The sequence below is a fragment of the Stenella coeruleoalba genome (assembly GCF_951394435.1).
Source record: "Stenella coeruleoalba genome assembly, chromosome: 8".
Classification (NCBI taxonomy): domain Eukaryota; kingdom Metazoa; phylum Chordata; class Mammalia; order Artiodactyla; family Delphinidae; genus Stenella; species Stenella coeruleoalba.
The window spans coordinates 62,464,785-62,486,122 of record NC_137154.1 but is presented as its reverse complement, the minus strand read 5'-3'; the positions used below and the strand labels follow the sequence as shown (position 1 = coordinate 62,486,122).

The window sequence follows — 21,338 nt, the reverse complement described above, 5'->3', positions numbered from 1 at the left end:
CCTGAGGGGAAAAAAAACCCCCAAAACTCAGCAACAATTGTCCAATTTGGCAGACCTCTTGCCTGAGAAGCATGTGGCTATTTCCATGGTGCAGCTCTAAAGTACTCAGGAATGCGCAGAGTTAAAATAAAAAACACCATCAGCTGACGGGTATTCCTGCATGCTCCTTTCCAAATACCGATACCCACTCTCACACGAGCCTGCCAAGATTCCACTTAGCAGCTGGTCCCCAGTTACATCTCTTCAGTTGACTTCCCAAGCAAGGCTCCCAGAGGCATACACAAATGATGATGCACGCACAGAAATATTTGTTAATGACCATGGGTTTGAGAAGGTGTTAGTCATGGCTAGCATCTTACCCTTTCCAGAAGAATAAAGAGGCTGTTGCAGCCCTGTGCTTTCTCCTGCTGCCAGCCGATTGCTTGCTCTGAGCTAACCCTCTAACCCTTGGGAGTCCGTGTGCAGCAGTGTGCTGATGTAAGCTGCATCGGGGCTGAAATGGGAGCTCCCGCTATGGCACTGGCTCAACTAGCTAATCTAAAGGGAAAGTATTTTGGGGAAGACATCTTGGTTGCACCCCTCACCGCATCTTGACTAATTGCTTCCAACTCCGGGGGCTTCCAGGGACAATCTCACTGTTCTTTCTCGGCAAGGGTCAGTCGTTTTAACCATTTGTTAATTTCTCCTGCACAGATCAAGCAAAAGTAGATAATCTGCCAGAAGAATTAGTGCGTAGTGCTGAAGATGGTAAATATCTTTATGTATTTGCATGTCTGTCTGTGTATTAGGTTCTGGGATGGTTTGGGCAGTCACCGGGATGCAGCTGTTAGAGAAATAGAAGAACGTCATTTGCTGCTATGTGATGAATTGTGCCTAAGTTATTATAAAATGGTTCTGACTTGGTGCATTTAATACTGCTTGTATTTTTAAGGTTTCTGCTGGTGATACTGTTGTGAGGATCTCATCAGAGACCCTTGGGAAGCGAGGGTTTCTAAAAATAGCAAATTGTATTTCTATGGGTATGAACAGATTTTTGCTACTCTGACTTGCAAAACTCCTTGTGAAGGCAGGGAGAGTGGAGTGGGTTCCTGGGTTAAGTTATTCCTATATTTGATTCTCAAGTCTCAGCATTTAGATCTCTCTAGGTGTAACTGGTAAAGATTTAAGGTCAAAGGAAAGGGTCCCAGAACAGGAGTGGGGATCCTGCCTCTTCTCAAGTAAATAACTAAGTATAGACCAAGGGTGAAATTAACTGATTCTGAATTTTTAGGAGCCAGGAGGTCTTGCAGCTTGTCAATGGATCAGGTGTTACTTGGTTCAGTTATAAAATGAATAGGGTAATAGTGGTGGGAGGGATGGAAATGAGTCTGATTTTTATGGTTCAGCATTTATGCAAACATAAATATAATTTATACTTGTATGCTAGAATTTTGTTTTCTAAGTTGCCTGCACTATAATGATAAAAATGTATATTAACTGAGCTTTCTCATGTAAAATGCAGCAACAGAGCTCTTCAAAGGTCATTCCTTACTTTTATGTAATCGTTTTGTCATTCTCATTTTATGTTTACAACCACCTCACTGAAGTAGGTGGGGCAGTGATTTTTATCTTCATTTTACAGAGAAAAGCTCAGAGAAATTAGGTGATCTGTCTAAGCTCTTGTAGCTAGTCAGTCAGTGGGAGGGTGGGGACGGGCATCTCAGCTTCACCACTCCTAGTACAGTGTTCGTTCCATTTTCCATGCTGTGGCTTATTGAGTGAGAGGAAAGACACTGCACATCTCCTGTGCTGGATGTTGGATATTTACTTGAACAGGAGACCTCAAAGAGGCTAATGAAGAATTGCACTGGGGAATGGAGGAAAGCAAGCTGAAAAACTGTCAGATGTATTCTGCAGTCTTAGTAGTGAAACTGACATTTGAGCTTTATTTTCGTGTCTCTTTCATCTTTCTGTTAAAATGGTATTTATTCTCAATGTTGCTCTTCTGAGTAGATCAAAAAGCAGATCAGGAACCAGATACAAATGAATGCATTCCAGGAAGTGAGTAGCAGGATCTTTCTCACAAATGACTGAATGTTGCCGCTCTACATGGTGTTAAATGTGCTGAAATAACTAACCCCATTAATGTAGCATTTATTATTATACTAAACTCTTGCAGCTTACAAAACTATTTCATTCTGACAAGGGTTTTATTAAAAATATTTTACTACTATCTGTGTTGAAAGATTAATTCATGATTCCACTGAGGGATAGTTATATATATTTAGAATTTTTATGTATACATATGTATATGTATTATATATACACACGTTATTGCTCAGTACTGTTATACTTTTGCCAGTCTCTCTGCTTTTTGAATCTTTACTTAAAATGAAGTTGGCACCTTCTAATATCACTTGGCTTTTATGTTGCAGTATGGTCTGGAGTACTGGATCTCTTATGGCCTTTACGCAAGGCTATAGACATGAAGCAATTTATAATGTATCTGGACCTAAGAAAGAACTGTACTTTGACGATTAGTATGTAGTATGGTCATATATGCCTCTCTACATTATCTATAGGAGCAAATTTTATAATGCGCAGGGTTTAAGCTCTGAGGTTCAAAACTAAACTCTAGTATAGTTCAATATGAAGCAAGTGAACATCTGAATCTCAAGTCGTAAATGTGTGTGACAACATAGTTGGATCTAGGGGGTATTATGCTAAGTGAAATAAGTCAGAGAAAGACAAATACCATATGATCTCACTTATATGTGGAATCTAAACAAAACAAAACAAAACGCAAACTCAAAGATATAGAGAACAAACGGATGGTTGCTGGGGGGCATGGTGGGTGGGAAAAGGTTAAGTTTATTTTATAACTTAACCTTAGAAGGTTAAGTTATAAAATAAAAAAGCTGTGGGGATGTAATATACAGCGTAAGGAATATGGCCAATAATATCGTAATAACTTTGGGGACAGATGATTGCTAGACTTATGGTGATTATTTTATATGCAAATGTCAAGTTATTAATTAGTACACAACATAATATTGTATGTGGTAGCTAATATGCATCAACTAATTAATATCCACCATGAAGAAAAGATAATGATTATTTACCATTTTCTGTTCAATCTTAAGACTGCTGTTCTTAACTGTGACTATTGTCTTGAGTACAAATAGTGCATTAAAAAGGTGTTTGTGGAGGCTAGCAAAGCATGCAGATATGCATGTGTGTCTTCTTGACGTCCCTGTTTGAGGTGGTTTCATAATCCTAGGCACTGGAGGGTTGAAGATAATGATACACACACCTGCCCTCAGGAGTCCACATAATTTTTAATAACAGTTTCCCAACAGTCTTTGGATGTGCTGATGATTCTTAAAGAGAAGAGCAGCCAAAGGAAGGAGCCATTAGGTAGAGAAGTGCTGGTGCTTGAAAGCTGTGACATCTCATCCGAAATCTGAAACTTTGCTCATGAGGTTCTCCTGCCAGAGATGAAGGAGCTGAGCTTTGGCACATGACCTGACAAATTCTTAAGAACCACCTACGAAAGAAGTCAATCCAGGCTTCAGCCCTTGGTGTGTGTTCTCTGTCCGGCTGCTGCAGAGGAAACAAGACTTCTGTCCCTCAGGGGTGTTGGGTAAAGAGGCTTTTCCAGTTGCTTTTGAACTGGCAACTGAATACTTAAGTTTGGGCATCCTAGTTTATCTTTCTGTGTTTTGTTCAACATTTAACTTGAGGAGTGAAAACAAAACATAGGCATAGACAATGTATGCCTATATGTCTGTGTCTTCATATGTGACCTCCTAATTAGCTTAGTTATTGGTCAAGGGAAATAGGCTAATCGTGTGCTAAATTCTGGGTAAATTAATTTCTCTTTTTTGTGATATTTTCCAAGATGACTCTTAACGTCTGGGCTGGGGTTATTCCTTTTCTCTAGTAAAGAGTGTATTCTTACCACAAGACAAAATGAAATGCATGATCAAAACACAAATAACTAAAGCCCAATAAGTGTAAAACTGACTACATTTGAGTAACAGATATATACTTTTTACATACTCATTGGGCTACATTGTGCCCTTGTGGGATCTACTTTTATACTGCTTCAGTATAAGTCACCTGAATACACCCACACATGTGTTATTGTTTAATGGGAAGTAATTAAAGTAGGTCTCATCTTGTGAGACACCATGAATGTATTTTGATGCATTTGTGAGCCTAAAGCTAGGTGAGAACTATTATGTGAATGAGCAAATATTTAATATGTGTAGTTCAAGTTTCTGTATTCCTTCACTAGATTTCTTTTAACTAAAGATGAACTTAGCTAATGCTCAGGACTAAATTTGAGCCTTTTGAGTTATATGTAGAAATACAATTTGATTTTTATTTATCTGTTTTCCTAGTATCTCTTTCAATGAGAAAGTCAAGTCAGTATATTTATATCACATTGAAAAGATAATTTAAAGATTTCCTATCAGATAATGTTTATTTGTTTAGCAAATATTTACATAAGGCCTAATATGTGCCAGACACTGTTCTAAGTGCCTTGAAAAATATTAAGCCATTCAATATAGAAGCTCTGATTCACCATAAGAAAAGCTTAGACATTGTCATTCTTAGGCAAAGAAGAAGAAAGTTTTCTAACTAGAGTTACACAAACGAGGAAGCAAATTCATCATCTTATTGTGACTTCCACACACATACTTACTGTATCAGAAAGAAACCATATGCTACATTTTCATAGTAAATTCTTAGAGTATCTTAAATTGAACCATTCAAACTTGCCTTGGGATATCTCTATTGAAAACTCTCTGAATTGAAAGGTATCTAAATAATTTCCATTTTCAAAAAATAATTCGTTTTGAAATTGTAGTCTTTCACGACTTTCTGAGGGCGAAACACTCTTACAGGTAATCCCAGCAATCACTAAAGAAACCAACCTCCTTTTAGACACTCAATAGCCAGAAAACTTTTATGATTGAATTGTGTGCAAAGATCCTTGCTATCTGATGAAATAGTTTTTCAGCCTGCAGCATGTTAAAAATGTAATATATCTCAAGGAGATGAACCAATAAAGTACAGACCTTGCGGTTCAAAGCTCTAATGTGAAAAAATATCAGTTAAAACCAATTCACATTGGTAGTAGGTTTCAGTATAATTCAAATCCAGTCCTGCAGTCCAGTAAACCTAGTGGTTTTTAAATTTTTGTTTTCTATTTGGTTCAACTCCTTGCTTAGTTCTCTCTCTATAACTGCATGTTGCTTACCTTATGGTCCTGTGCATGTGAACTACTATTCCTTTAACCAATTTACAAAAACATCTCTGTTCATAGACGAAAGAAAAGTGTGTTTTCAACTTATGCCTTATGTTTGTCTGACAACTGTGAGGATAATTTTGAATGGAAATGCTACTGTTTAGTTTCCACAGTGCCTTCACAACCTGATAATCAGTTTTCCCACCCTGACAAACTCAAAAGGATGAGCAAGTCTGTTCCAGCATTTCTCCAAGATGAGGCAAGTTTGTCTTTTGTACCGTCCGAAAAATGGAACCAAGTAGGTGGATTTGCTATGCCAAGGTTGGTGTATCTGTATTCAGCCATAGCAGAGACCGAAGAGGTCAGCAGGACTGACCTTCGCCTCGCATGTCAATAGAGGTAGTGTTGTTAGTCCTGGAACAAGGCAAGGCACATCTCATTTGACTCATACAGTAACTCTTATTGGTGGTGAAGTCAAAGTGCATAGATTTGGGAATGTGACTTTGGTTTCAAAGTGGGTACAAAATAAGAAATCCAGCAGAAAAATGTTGGCATGAGCTCCTCTGTAGTTTTAGAGTACAGTTGATTTGTGAAAGCTAAGTCTAGGTAGCATGACTAGCTTGAAAGCATATGTTAAAATAGTAGAGTAACAATGACATAGCAAACTTTAAGGATATCAACTGGGGGTAAGCACTTTACATACATTATCTCATTTAATCCTCCATTAACCCTGGGAGGTGGGCACCATCATTATCCCCAGATATTACAGATGAGAAAACTGAGAGTAAGAGAGGTAAGGTAACCTCACTCAGCTAGAAAGGGGTTAAACCAGCACTGGAGTACAGATCCGACCCCCATGCTATTAACTACTATACCTACTGTCTCAAGTAAGAACATGACTATTACCTATTATTCATTTGGTACCTAGTAAGTACCAGGCACTTGATATTCGCTCTGATGTCTAACTCTCACAAACAGAGTGTGGTAGGTACAAATTTCTCCATTTTATAAAAGAAGAAAGAGCCTCACAGAGGTTAAATAACTTTCCCCAAATCCAACAGCTACTAAAAAGTAGATTTAGGATTTGAACTCAGATCCTGTGACTTAACTAAGATTCCATGTTCTTGCCACCAGCTAGTGAGGAGCCTGAGCTTTGAGGTTAGGCACTCCCAGTTCTGGCCATGCTACTAATTTGTTACGTGATTATGGACAATTTCCTTAGCTTCCCTGAGTGCTTTCCTAGTACCTACCTCATTAGATTGTGAGGGGTCAGTGAGATAGTGCAGGGAAAACACATAGCACAGTGCTGTCACAGAGTACCTTAATGTTAGCTGTTCCCATTTGCAGTTTTGGTCTGATTTTTAATGGCGAAATAAAAGCTTCATCCTTAAGTGTTCTCTTAGTAGATGGAATGTAAGGAAAGCTCTGGACAATATATAAATTACATCCCTTCTCCCCCACCGCCTGGGCACCGTTCTATCTACTCTTGAGCCTTAGATGAACTATAGTTGCAAGTATTCAGCCCCTGCATTTGCTTAAGAGCCCACATTACAGTTCCTTTGGAAAGAATCACTCATTCTTTGAAACTAACTCATTAGCTGGAAACCAGCATAGGCACCTCATGGAGTTCCTATGGTTTTATACCTTTGTAGATATGCTTTGGTCTTGGTTGGTCATATGAATGAACCATCTAATAATTTGAGAGGCCAATGATACCTGATTGGCCTGATTTTTTATTTTTCTCCTCCCTTCAGTTTTAACCTGCTGCCTCACTTGCTCCACACAAAAGACAGTCCAAATTGTTTGAGTTTGTACCTCAGAGATACCAAATTAAGCTGCATCATTTTACCTTTCAAAGTACCTGGGGTTGGACTGAATGTTAAAGGAAGTGGGATGAAATCAGACATTGCTTCTTTGTCCACTGTCCCTTTGAGGCTTAGTGTCAGTCACATTTGTTGAGTACCAACTTTATGAAAATCAGTGTTCCAGGTCATCAAGACAAGGTCCTATCCTTCCAATAATCACTAATGATCTGATGTACCAGGTAGAATGTATTACGGCTATGATAGGGGGAAATGGTCTGTAAGCATGTGGGAAGGGAGTATGATAATAGAGTCATGAAAAATGTATGGATTTTTTTTCACCCTTGAGGAAGGATTCTTTTCTCATCCATATAAATCATAATTTTTTAACCCTTTTCTTAATCTGCGTTAGGATTGGCATCTGTTATATTGACATGTAATTGCATGGGCCCTGGAATATGTTGGCATGAACTAATCACTCCCCCATAAAGGTGTTTCCCTAACCCCAGGAGCCACTGAACTGCTCCATAAACTCTCTAACCCCAAAAGGAACTCATTCTGAAGCATAAATTCTTAAAGCTACCATCTAATAAACTATAGATCTAAATATAGTAAAATTTATTATTGTCACTTTTCTTTCTTGACCCAGGTAAATATTTCCTGGGACATATTTAAAATAAGTATCTTGTTGCTATTTTTTTTTTAATTTGTTAAAATCTAATGTGGGCAGAATGTACAAATCAGTATACTTCCCTATAGCAACACAAAAGATAAGCACAATAGCACTATAGAAATACCTAAGAGGTGGTTTAAAATTATATATACACACATATATACATATGTATAAAAAACTTGAAACACAGATCAGATTAGCATTTGTTTCCCCTAGTTTAATAGTGTCTCAAGTAAAACGAGACACTATTGATTTTTAGGGAAGTTAAGCCTATGTTAACGAGAGGAATGAGGCATGACATTTTAGATTTGATAGTAAATGTTAGACCATTTATTGTCTAGGTAAAGTTAATTTCTCATATGTATCAACAAAGTTTTCCAAGCAATATAAATGTATAATATTAAGAGAATGCACCCTGGGGCCACCTTGTAGGTGAAACAAATCGCTTTGTTATTTCAGTACCTAACCACTGCTCTCCTCCTACGATGAGGTCCAAGGCAGACCACCCACCCCATCTTGAATACCATTCCTTGGCAGTTAGCACTTTGACCTTGGAAAATGTCATAGATCAGTGGGATACCAAGATATTATCTTTATCTAAACAGATTTTGATCTTGACTCATTCTGAATTTAAATTTTGTATATATTGTATGATGTTTTGTAGAGTGATGACAGAGAAACAGATACAACATCAGAAGGCAGTTACCAGCTCAGCAGACACAAGAAGAGCCCGAGCTCTTTAACCAATCTTAGCAGCTCCTCTGGCATGACGTCCTTGTCTTCTGTATGTAAACAAAGGCTTCATGTTAATATCCCTCTGCTTCTGCGAACCTTGCTCCACCATGCTCCTGCTACTGTAAAAGGGCCTTTTGTTGTATTTCTCAGATTCCAGGGGCATGAGAGCTTTTTCTCTAACCCACAGTTGGCTTCTGGCTAGCCAAATCTTCCTTTTTCTCTGTTTTAATCACAAGAGAATTCATATCCAAAATAAATAAATATGGTTTTTTGGATGTAAGTACTTAAAAAATCTAAATTACCAACAAAATGAACCACTAAATTTTTCTGTGCAACAAATGGGGTAACTATCACAAAGTATGCTTATATCTGATATGCTTTTATATACTGTGTGCAGGTATAGAATTGTACCTGTCTTTTAGCAAGACTTTTATTCTGATGAATGAAAGTACTGATTCACATAGAAGAATAGGAGAGGCGATTCTTTGCCCCATAGAGGGATTCAGAATGGAGTTTTCAAAGGAAAGCTCCCTAAGTGTAGTTGCTCAGATTTGATTTAGAGAATTTGACTTTACACAGAACTTTCATAAAGTGAGGTAGTTTTGTGTGTGCATGTAAGATGTGTGTAGAAATATATATGTAAATATGTCCTCAGACACTTATCCAAATATCTCTGATACATATACACATGCACATATCTCACCAGGTCTGCTAAACAAATGATAAATCTGTGCTTAAATTCTTACTAGCCTTGCATTTTTCAAACTCTTTGTAAAAAAATCTATTTAAATTGAATTTCTGCTGATGACAATCAAATATATGGCCTTGGGAAGGCTTTAAACTTCCTTCATCAATCATCCATTTTCTGCCCTTCCTGACCTCTAAAAGTGTATGGCTCAGTAAGCATTTTCTTAGATTCAGCGGATGGGTAACATAGTAAAATTCCTTTTTAGTGCCTTGGAAATTTGATAGAGCAATGTGTCACTGTGATTTGTGTGCCTGAGGTTTCTCACATCCTCTTTCTTTAACACTTTAAACTCTAAGCATGCCTAAAAATGGAACTCTGAATGCCCCCTACCATAAAATCACACTGCTTTGAAATGAGTCAGCATCTAAAAAACTTTGCATTTCACTTTTCATCTATGTCTCTTAGAGGCAATTTTTGTTAAACACTAGTCATCATGTCATGTATATCATGTCAGGTTGTCTGTGTTGGTATGCTTTTTTGATGCCATATTAAATTAACTGCTTTTATGTGCAAACTAGAGAAATAATGGCAAGCAAAGATTACATCCATGATCCTTGTGTTGGGTTCAAGAATGAGATAGAGACAAACACTGCATGTTTCCGACGCTTTCAGGTGAGCGGCAGTGTGATGAGTGTTTATAGTGGAGACTTTGGCAATCTGGAAGTGAAGGGAAATATTCAGTTTGCAATCGACTATGTGGACTCACTGAAGGAGTTGCATGTGTTTGTGGCCCAGTGTAAAGATTTAGCAGCAGCAGATATTAAAAAACAGCGTTCGGACCCGTAAGTACATTTTGGAGTCACTATTTTCTCTTAGTTACTCTTAATCTTATAGAAATTGGGAAGGAAAGAAAGTAATTGAAGGGAGGGTATGTGTGTGACTGTATTAAAAGGAACGTTTGGGGAAAAAAGTTGGGGGGAAATGCTGTTTACTTTATAGATTCATATGCCAAACCTACTAAATTATAAAAATATCAGAGAGGCACAAAACATTTCAAGTTGGAAGGGACCTTTGAGGTCATTTTGTCCTGATTCCTTCTTTTTACAGATAAGGAAACAAGGGACAGAGAAGATAAGCGACTGTTTACATAAATTCAGCAGCAAAATGAGGAATGATGGATTGAGCCCCAGTCTCTCTCCACACACTTTCAAACTTTCTCTAAGATTAGGGACACGTGGGACATACTTTATAATGCTCTGCGGTGCAGAAATAGTTAAGATTCTAGAATAAGGTAGTTTCCATATATTTAAATTATATTCTATAGAACTTTAGGGGGAATTACCAACTCATCTTTGAAATCACAGGTTTAATTGCATTTCAGTTTAGTTACAAAGTTGAATGGTATTCCCTACTTATCCCTATGCAGAAGTCTGATGCTTAATTATTTTGCTAGCATAAGCCCAATCCTAAAAGGAACTGGGCTTAATAGCCTTTTTGTTGTTTTTTCTTTTTCTTCTTTTTTTTTAACATTCATATGGCTTGATAGGTATGTACCAGATTATTTTTTTTCAAAAGACAGTCACAAAAACTTTTTTAATTCTGCAAGCATCAAAGCCTTTTCTTAATAGGAAACTAGCCAATAGAATTAAGCATCATGTTAGAGGTCTGTCGTCTTCCCTCTGCCCCACATTAGTTAAGGTCAAAGGAAGAAAGGAATTCAGGAAATATCCCTTAAAAATCTTCAAAACAATATAAAATTATCAATTCCACTGAAATCACTTTAAAAGCTTAAGCGTAAAGGTGTTGGTGAGGGCATTTATTACGTACTGCTTTTCCTAGTGTCATGAAATAATTATTTCTATCAATTTCCAGTGCATTTTTTAAAATGGAGGTTAGACACATCACTTTTATTTTCTCTGACCTTCTTGTCTGTTCAATTCTCTTTTTAGATATGTAAAGACTTATCTGTTACCAGACAAGGGCAAAATGGGCAAGAAGAAAACGCTTGTGGTGAAGAAAACGTTGAATCCTGTGTATAATGAGATACTGCGGGTATCTATGACCTCTCTATCTAGGAAAATCCTAAATGGTGACCTATGCATTTAAAAGGCCATGTCATCTTGGGTAGTGTCCCTACAGAGGAAGTCAGTCACCAAGAGAGAAGGAAATGAATAACCATTTTCTGAGAATCTGCTTTGTATAAGATGATACACCATGACTGTTGTATGCATTATCTCATGCATGTCCTCCATACCCTGCCAGGGGGATAGTATTATCTGCGTCTCACAGATGAGGCAAATGAAGCTTAGAGAAATAAAGGAAATTGCTCAAGGATACACAGCTGATAAAGTTGAGCATTGCTGCCAAAACAATCTTATAAAAGCCTAATTCTGATCATGTTGTTTCTTTGCTTAAAATATTTGAGGATTCCCATTATCCTTAGGGTCAAGTACACCCATCTTAACACGCATACCACTCCCTTGATAACCTGAGCTCCAGCTTCATCATTCCACTTTCATAGTCTTTCTTCAGGTCACCCTGATTCCTTTCTGTTCTTTGGAGGAACTACATTTTCTCACACTGCTGGGACTTTCTGTTCCTTCAGACTGGGATATTCTTCCCCACATTCTGTCCATAACTACTTCCCACAGCCTGAAATGCCTCTTCCTATGAGAAGCTGTCCTTAACCCCTAAGTTTCCCTGCTGTCTGCTGCCTCAGTCTCCTTGTTTTACAATAGGCTGTGTTAACATTCAGCACTTTAACTACTGGTTTAATTGTAAGTTCCATGAGGGCAGGGACCAACTCTGTGTTGCTTGTAAACTGCATACCCTTACGCAAATGATTTAACCCATCTACACTTCAGATCTACAAAAGGGAGATAAGAATAGTACCTACCTACCAATATGTATGAAGTAATTAGTATGCATTAAACACTTAGTAAATGCTGGCTCTTAGCACAGTGTCTGGTATAGGTACTTAAAAAATGTTTATAGATGGAAGGATAGATGGATGGATAGATTAATGAAGAGTATACCTGGCTCAAATGCCCATATTCCTTTTTCCTTCAAACTTTATTATGCTGCCTTAGTCATGAGTAACAGATTATTTAAAACTACAAATATGAGAAGGATTATTCATTCCCTCTTTCTGAAAATTCTGTCCAAGTATTTGGTTATCCTCTGAGAAAAGGAGCAACATTAAATTAACCCTCAGTCATCCATGGGTGAATTTTCTGTAGCAAGTTTTTAATTATGACTTGACTACAACATACTTCAGAACCCTAGCTATTTCTAGGTCAGCTACTTCAACCCTATACTCAGGAAAAGCCAGCTAGTTTAAATGGTAAACTCAGAGAAAGGCAAGTCTGCTACAACCAAAATGGACAGTCAAGTAGTATATCATAAAGCCAAATAGAGATTATTTTTAGATTAGAAAGACTATTATCCCTTCCATGATTATATATAATCAAGGATTGACTACATTTTAGATTAAAACTATTAGCATGCCAAAAAAAACAGGTTGAAAAATATCTTGTCCTTGCAGGATAATGGTGGGAGAGGTTGTATGTATATGGGGCAGGTGACATATGGGAAATCTTCTGTACTTTCAATTTTGTGTGAATCTAGAATTCTAAAAAAAGAAGTCTATTAAAATAAAGTCTATTAAAAAAAAATACTTTGTCCTTAGGTAGAAAACAGACCATTGGATTAAACTTCATTTGTATTTTTAGACTGAATTTGATTTATGTTATATCTAGTTAGAACTAAAAACATCCAGTAAAAATTGAATAATTGGCTTTTGTTTTTAGAGCGCTATTACCAGCTATGATATTTGAGCCATCATTTGCTTTTCCAGAGGGGGAAAGAAAAATGAGCTTTTGTGAAAGATGAATTTGAGCTCTTTGAAACAAGACACTTAGAATAAGATGACTTTGCAATATTCTTGAGACTTGAAACCTAACAGATGAGAAAATCTGATCTACACAGATGACTTTTTTCTTCATCTCTATGTCATAACTTTGGCATAAAATAATATTATTTACCACTTTAATTTCCTTCTTTGAACTGCAGTATAAAATCGACAGGCAAATCTTAAAGACACAGAAACTGAACCTGTCTGTTTGGCATCGAGATACATTTAAGCGCAATAGTTTTCTAGGGGAAGTGGAACTTGATTTGGAAACTTGGGACTGGGATAACAAACAGAATAAACAATTGAAGTGGTACCCTCTAAAGCGGAAGGTAAGTGCAGAGCTTTTTGTTTGGTTTGTTGGTTGGTTGGTTTGGGGCCTAGGATACAGGAGAGAGCTGTTGTATAATTGCGTTTTCATTCAGAATGCTTACCCATAGTTTGGGGTCATTATGTCTTTTCACTCTGTCCCATATGTTTCTTATGCTCTTTTCTATTCTTTTTTTTTCTCCTCTCTATTCTTTGGGCTGGCTATTTTTTGCTAACCTATCTTTTAGTTTAATAGTTTTCTTATCTGCTGTGTCTAATCTGCTGTTACACCCAGCTACAGGTCCTCAATTATACTTTTCAGATTTACATTTTCACTTCATTCTTTTTTATAGATTCCATTTCTCTGCTAAAATTCTCCATCTTCACATTATCTTTATGAATTTATTAATCAAAGTTATTTAAAGTGTGTATCTGAAAACTCCAATATCTTAAACGTTTGTGAGTCCCTCTTATCTAATTTTTTATCTTAGTCTGGTCATTTGGTCCTTTGTTCTGATACGCCTGTTCATTTTTTATTGCGTGCTGGACATTGCATATGAAAAATTCTAGGGATAATTTGAGAGGGTTTACTTTTGCATCTGACACACAGAGTAGGGACACACCGCCTTAATCTAGTCTGGTAATGAACTGACTAGAAGCTGGGGTTCAGCTTCCACATGGTCTGATCTAGTTTTTCTTTGCCCATATTCCTAGACTGTGGTCTTTCATGGGTTGCAACTGAAAACCTAGGTAGTACTCAAATTTTAGCAGGTATCCAATTCACCTGAAGGACTTATTAAAACATAGATTTCTGGCCCTGTTCCGAGGATTTCTGTTTTGGTAAGATCTGACCCAAGAATATGCATTTCTAACAAATTCCCAGGCATTGCTGATGCTGCCGGTCTGGAGACCATACTTTGAGAACTACTGGTCTAGAGTATTTTCTGAGACCATCTCTCCTTAGCCGGCCAGTTTTTGCCTCTCCAGCACTGTGAGAAGCCCTGCTCAGCTTCTTAGTCTCTTTCTGCTAGGCTTGTTGTGCTCTCAGTTGGCACTACTCGAAAATCAGCTAATGCCTTAAAGTGGAAAGCAGAGAATGTCAGGCTCCAACATCTTGTCCATTTGAGTCCTGTCTATCGTAATAATTCTTCATCACCTTCAAATATATTCTTTTAATCCAGTTTTTTTTTTTTATCCTCATCGGGAGGGTTGGTGTGATCCCAGCTAGTCCATCATAGCTGCAAGTGATACATACAATTAATACAAACTATTATTGATACAAACTATTATCTACACAATAAAACAGTTCCACTTAAGAAACGGTTCCAAAATATCACATCAGAATCACCTGAAGCACTTATTTCTAGGTCTACCCATGACTTGCTGGATGAGAATTCCTCAGAAGTTGTCAAAAGCATCTCATTTTTAACTAACTTCCCTTATGTTTCTAACATGTAGCCAGGTTTTGGAAATAAGGCTCTTAAGACCAGAATTTGAAAGTAGAACTCTCTCTCTCTTATAATAGATATGTTTTAAAATTATTGTTCAGTCTTTGTTATTCTTACAGGCATCTCCTCGTTTGGTCTAAAATAATTAGGTTAATGCAGCTTTGAAAATGTAATATTTGTTCCCCCCCGCCCTGCCCCCCACCCCCGACTCTTCTTACGCCTTCAAAGAAAGAGAATACAAATAAGTTGTTTTATGTGCTGGCTGAATGATTGAAAAAATGTATGTGTTTTTATAAAAACCAAAGCATCCCAGAACACCACTCCTGTCTCCAAGAAAGCCATTCTGATTTCTCTGAACTAAAGGCCTTGAAATGTTTTCTGGGTACCCCACAAAGATACACAATATAAAAGCAACAGTCTGGCTCTGATGAGGAGGGAAATTTTAATCCAGGGCACTCATGAGTGATACCTAATCCGAGCAATGAGGCAGATATGGTCCCGTAACAGAGCACCAACAAACAGGGTAAATGGTTTGTGTCTCATACCTGCTGACATTCCTTCATTTTCCAGACAGCACCAGTTGCCTTTGAAGCAGAAAACAGAGGTGAAATGAAGTTAGCTCTCCAGTATGTCCCAGAGCCAATGCCTGGTATGTAGTGATTTTTCTGTCCAGATTTATGTCCTTAACCTTATGTCTCCCCTCTTCAAGGATTTCTTTGAGTTCTATGATTTTTTCAAAGGTGAAGCCCTAAATAAACTTACTAATTTAGTAATCGTATAGACCGAATGAGTCAATCCACAGTTGTAAACTACAAAATTTTCTTTTTTTTTTATTGTGGTAAAAACACATAACATAAAATTTTTCTTAACCGTTTTTAAGTGTACCATTAGTAGTGTTAAGTATATTTACAATGTTGAGAAGCAGATCTCTGGACTTTTTCATCTTGTATATCTGAAACTCTATACCCATTAAACCACAATTCCTTTCTTCCCCTTCCCTCCAGGTTCCCCTTCCTGGTAACCACCATTCTATTTTCTGTTTCTATGAGAAAAATTCTCATTTTTTTTTTTCAGTCCAGCTTACAGCCCTTGTTTTAACTTTTACCTCACTCTCCCAAAAGTTTGTATCTCCACGGCGTGAATGGCCTTTCCTGTATAGTGCTGTGATACAAATGGAACTGGTGTGTTTTTTTCCCCCATAGGTGGGAATTGGGAGAATTCATATGAAGCCCCTAAGAAATTAGAGCTCATTTGTCCTCTACTCTCAAGGTCTCATTAGGGGAGAAAGCTTTTTCTTCAAAATTTTTAATTGCATCCTTGATGTTAAGGCCTCAGTTCTCCCGCACAGTTAAGGAGCAAGAGACTGTCAGGAAATCTGTGCTAACCCCCCTCTCATTTCCCACACAGTTCCCCAAGTTGTCCTCCTTAAGAATCTATATGAATGTTAGGACTGAAATCAGGGGTTGCAAACTCAGGTGCTTTCAGTAGCCTATCCAAGTCTTAGATGAAGTCCCATCTCCTCCCTAAAGCTTTTCCTGAATGTTTTTACCCTCACTGATCACATCATCTTCTAGAACATTACAGTAATAACTTTGCAGACCATCTTTAGGTTGGCATCTTTGGATGCAGTACTGCCAAGAGAGGAATGGCAGTGGAATTTCATTTTCTCTCTCTTTTTTCTGTTACAGGTAAAAAGCTTCCTACAACTGGAGAAGTGCACATCTGGGTGAAGGAATGCCTTGATCTACCACTGCTAAGGGGCAGCCATCTAAATTCTTTTGTTAAATGGTAACAGCATTGATAACTCTCCACCCTCAGTTCTACAATAGCCTGGCCTTTGCTGCTTGGTTTTACTTTTCTGTATCTGTGATGCTGAAAGTCGTCATTAGTAGTATAAATAAAATAACTTGAGACAGTGGCGACTTGAGCTAGAGGGATCTTTGACATGAACCCTCTCCAAGGCTTCATTTAGTTTTTTGCTTTGGGGGTTTTTAAAATAAATTTATTTATTTATTTTTGGCTGCATTGGGTCTTCGCTGCTACGTGCGGGCTTTCTCTAGTTGCCGTGAGCGGGGGCTACTCTTCTTTGTGGTGCGCGGGCTTCTCATTGCCGTGGCTTCTCTTGTTGCGGAGCACGGACTCTAGGCGCGTGGGCCTCAGTAGTTGCGGCACGCAGGCTCAGTAGTTGTGGCTCGCGGGCTCTAGAGCACAGGCTCAGTAGTTGTGGTGCACGGGCTTAGTTGTTCCGCAGCATGTGGGATCTTTCCGGACCAGGGATTGAACCTGTGTCCTGTGTCCCCTGCATTGGCAGGCGATTCTTAACCACTGCACCACCAGGGAAGTACTTCATTTAGTTTTAAAATCATAAAGATAAGAGGGAATATATACAATCGAAACCGGAGATCACATACTCAGATACGTAATGTCTTCTAGGAGGTACATCTGCTGATGAGGACAATATTCAATACTAAGGAGTTTATGAAATGGCTAATGGTGATGCCACAACTCTTGGATCCTTTGTGGAGCATCTGTTTTGTGGCCCATTTGCAAAAGGTCTTTTGCATCAGTCTCTAAATATCTGGGAAGTTATTTGCTAAATAGGCCCATACTAATAATTAACTCATAAGAGTTTAAGACAATTTGGGTTTTTAAGTTGCAACCTTTTTCTCTGTTGTAATATAAATGCTTGGCATCTTACCTAAACAGATATTATTGTGCTGTCCTAACTCTCTCTGACTAATTTTATCTATATAGATTCTACCAGAAGACCAATTGTAGCTATTTAAGTTTATATGACCTTATTTATGATTTTCCCTATACATATTCTTCATAGATGTCAACTGATAAGTTTTTCAGCTCAGGTCAGTCTCCCATTCCAAGACTAGTCCCGGCCCTTCTTGTCTGCACAAGAGACATGGTAGGTTAAATTAATTTCACTTATTACCATAAAGTAAATATAAATAATTGCAAATATGTAATATAATTCATTCCCAAAGTCAAATCTAGCAAATTGGAGAGGTTTCTCTTCTTTTGCAGTTCTGTACAAGACTGATTTCTTAGGCTATCACAGATAATCAGGAATAGATTTTAGAGGAATCCACAAACAATTGCTACATAGTAAACACTAAGTGCAGGTACTGAACTAAGTTGTTTGCTTAATATGTAATTCTAATATTAACCTTTTGAGGTAGGCATCACCATTCCCATTTTATAGATGAGGAAGCAAGTGTCTAAGAGGTTAAGTCAGTTTCCTATACTACACAGCCACTAAGTGGCAGAGTCAGGATTCCAAGCACGTGTGGTCCACTCTGGTGCAGAGAGTCTTTCCGGCAGGATGCCCCACCATCGCCATCACCATCACCATCTCTCTACACTCTTTTTTTCTTCCATTTCCTCTCGCCAATCCCCAGTAGCTGAAGCACACTGAAAGCATGAGTTTACTGTCTTATTAAAATGTTCTCACAATAATGTTTCCTTTCGTAGTACCATCCTTCCAGATACAAGTAGGAAAAGTCGCCAGAAGACGAGAGCTGTGGGGAAAACCACCAACCCTGTCTTCAACCACACCATGGTGTATGATGGGTTCAGGCCTGAGGACCTGACGGAAGCCTGTGTCGAGCTTACTGTCTGGGACCATTACAAATTAACCAACCAGTTTTTGGGAGGTCTTCGGATTGGCTTTGGAACAGGTAACATTTGTTACATTTTTAATTCTCCATGAGTCAAATGCTTCTGGAGACACTAGAGATTGGTTGGTTTGTTGTTTTGCTTCTTCCTAATGAAAACAGATATTGTTTCTGTTAAGTATAATGAAATGAATGAGTGAAGGAATGTCAGGCTGTGTGCCAAGGACTCTGGATACAAAGATTAACGGGATGCAATGTCTGTCCACACAGAGCTTAAGTTATTGTGGAGGAAACCAGAAAAGCCTTCATCACTACTCTTTCCTGAAAAAACATTTGTGGCCCTTCATGGCTAAAAGTGTGCTTTGCATAATAATAGTAACTAATATTTATGGAGCACTGATCGCTGTACTAAGTGCTTTATTTGCATTATTTCATTTAATCTTCACAGCAGTTCTATGAGTTGTTTCTAATGTTAGCCCCAGAGAAACTGATGTTCCAAGAAATTAAGAAACAGAGCTAATAAGTGGCAGAGCCAGGATTCAAAATTGAGTCTGTTAGACACTAAAGCTGTAACCACACTTCCCTAGAGATCACGTACTGTCACTTCCAACGCAATGCTGGAATCCTCCCTACTATCCCCTTATGCACCTGACAGATTCTCATCTAACTTTTATATGGATGTGAAGAGAAATCATTACTCTGAGAATAATGAGAATAATCCCAATTGTGGTGGGTCCCATTATTGGATATTTCAGATGGTTAAACAGTTCTTTCTCTGCCCTCCTGGCGATGTTAAAACTCTTCCTAGCTGTTTCCATTGGTGATTATAATTAGGGAATGACTCAGTTTTTTCCCAATGAGCTATTCCTTTCTAAATGCAAAGCTTCCCTTTTTTTCCAGGGAAAAGCTATGGTACTGAAGTGGATTGGATGGACTCTACTTCAGAGGAAGTTGCTCTCTGGGAAAAGATGGTAAATTCCCCCAACACTTGGATTGAAGCAACCCTACCTCTTAGAATGCTGTTGATTGCCAAGATTTCCAAGTGAACCCAAAGTCCACTGGCTCCTCCACTGAAAACTACTAAACACGTGGAATCTGATCTTAAAAATGTTACTATGTAGACAGAGATCCTCACCTTCTATCTATTGCCATAACAAATGCTACACAGCATGTTAAAGTCAACCTGCATGTACTTCTTTGGTTACAAGGCCCAAGAGACTTAAATGATAACAAAACATGTAATGTGTTTGTGACTCCAACATTAAAGAAGATGTTTGAGAAAGTTAAGAAAATCAAACCATTGCTGCTGCTTCAAAGAAAAAGCTGCCAAAAATAATTAAATGTGGGGTGTTGTTAATGAAAAGAGTTTTCCAATTTGCCATCATGTGTTTCTTTCTTTTTTTTTTTTTCTTTCATTTTTTGGCCATGCCACAAGGCTTGTCGGATCTTAATTCCCCGACCAGGGATCGAACCCACGCCCCCTGTACTGGAAGCGTGGAGTCTTACCCACTGGACCACCAGGGAAGTCCCACCACCATGTGTTTCAAACCACAGTTTTGTGCTACAGTTAGAAGGGCCTGCCACTTGATCATTGAAAACCCTTGCATGAACTGAAGAAATGTTGGTTTGTAGAAGAGTGACTGAAAGATACTCCTACGAGGGGAAAAAAAGGCAGAATATCAGTGATGATGAAGAATTTGTTCATAAGAAAGCTATTTACTCTGTAATCTCTATTGAAAATGGAATTCCATGTTAGGGCAATGAGACTATATTTACTGCGTACGTATATTTTTTGCCTTGAGAAACTTTCCCTTTTCCCAGTGTTAAAGTCCCAAATGTGCTTTGGTGCCACCCACTGGCCATAGGTGGAATTTAGTTTTGGGCTTAATTTTCTCCTAAGATAAGTCTCAAGCCTGTATTTTGTACTAGAGTGCCGTATATAAAACAAAAACCTTGCATATATGAGATTCTGTTTTTCTTATAACTCTACTATATGAAAAGAGCATGAGAGTGGTCTCAGACATGCCTTGCAACAAAGTTTTAATTAGAATGTAAATTGTTAAATTATACTGTACTTCCTGTGTCTGTATAATTTTCATAAAGTATTTTGTAAAAACCCTTAGAATAAATTATTATATGATTTAATTGTCAAATTAATCTTACTTCTTGTTTTAAATGAAATACTTTATGTTAAGAAACCTAAAATCTAAATTCCCTAGCAAAGCTAAAGAACTTTTGGGCTAATATTTCTCCAGAGTCTTTACTGCAACTCTGGGCATCATTTCCTCTAAATGGGAAGCTTCAGCTGTGTTATTAAGAGTAGAACTTTTATTTTTAAAAAGTAGTTGAGGGACTTCCCTGGTGGCACAGTGGTTAAGAATCCACCTGCCAATGCAGGAGACTCGGGTTCGAGCCCTGGTCCGGGAAGATCCCACATGCCTTGGAGCAACTAAGCCCATGCACCACAACTGCTGAGCCTGTGCTCTACAGCCCGCGAGCCACAACTACTGAGCCCGCGAGCCACAACTACTGAGCCCATGTGCCACAACTACTGAAGCCCGCGTGCCTAGAGCCTGTGCTCCACAACAAGAGAAGCCACCGCAATGAGAAGCTCACGCACTGCAATGAAGAGTAGCCCCTGCTCGCCGCAACTAGAGAAAAGCCTCCGTGCAGCAATGAAGACCCAATGAAGCCAAAAATTTAAAAAAAAAAAAAAAAGTAGTTGAAAAGCTTTGAAGATACATTAACATTTATTCTTAAAGTTTTCCACAAAGACATTTTTGGGTCATTTGATACATAAAGCATTACTCCCCCTTAGAACCCCACTAGCTCACCATCTCAAAACAAGCCCTGATTTAATATAGGTTGGGGGAAGCCTGGGTGGTGAGGGGAGGGTGAGATCTTACAACAG

General features: G+C 38.2%; 1 protein-coding gene across 6 annotated transcripts in view; it reads left to right on the top strand.

Moving 5' to 3' along the window:
• The window catches only part of SYTL2 (synaptotagmin like 2), a 99,835-nt gene extending 79,024 nt beyond the window's left edge, over positions 1–20,811 (top strand). For 2 of the 6 annotated variants that reach the window (XM_079930846.1, XM_079930843.1), the window contains 11 exons: positions 694–747; positions 1,993–2,040; positions 5,401–5,495; positions 8,376–8,495; positions 9,807–9,976; positions 11,084–11,186; positions 13,206–13,376; positions 15,372–15,450; positions 16,490–16,589; positions 18,285–18,490; positions 19,328–20,811. In XM_079930846.1, the coding sequence (XP_079786972.1) occupies positions 694–747; positions 1,993–2,040; positions 5,401–5,495; positions 8,376–8,495; positions 9,807–9,976; positions 11,084–11,186; positions 13,206–13,376; positions 15,372–15,450; positions 16,490–16,589; positions 18,285–18,490; positions 19,328–19,473 (1,292 nt within the window). In that variant the 3' untranslated portion in view covers positions 19,474–20,811. The remainder of the gene's footprint in view (positions 1–693; positions 748–1,992; positions 2,041–5,400; positions 5,496–8,375; positions 8,496–9,806; positions 9,977–11,083; positions 11,187–13,205; positions 13,377–15,371; positions 15,451–16,489; positions 16,590–18,284; positions 18,491–19,327) is intronic. The other 4 variants (XM_079930847.1, XM_079930844.1, XM_079930848.1 and 1 more) reach the window with 2 other exon arrangements.
• The last annotated feature ends 527 nt before the right edge of the window (positions 20,812–21,338 follow it).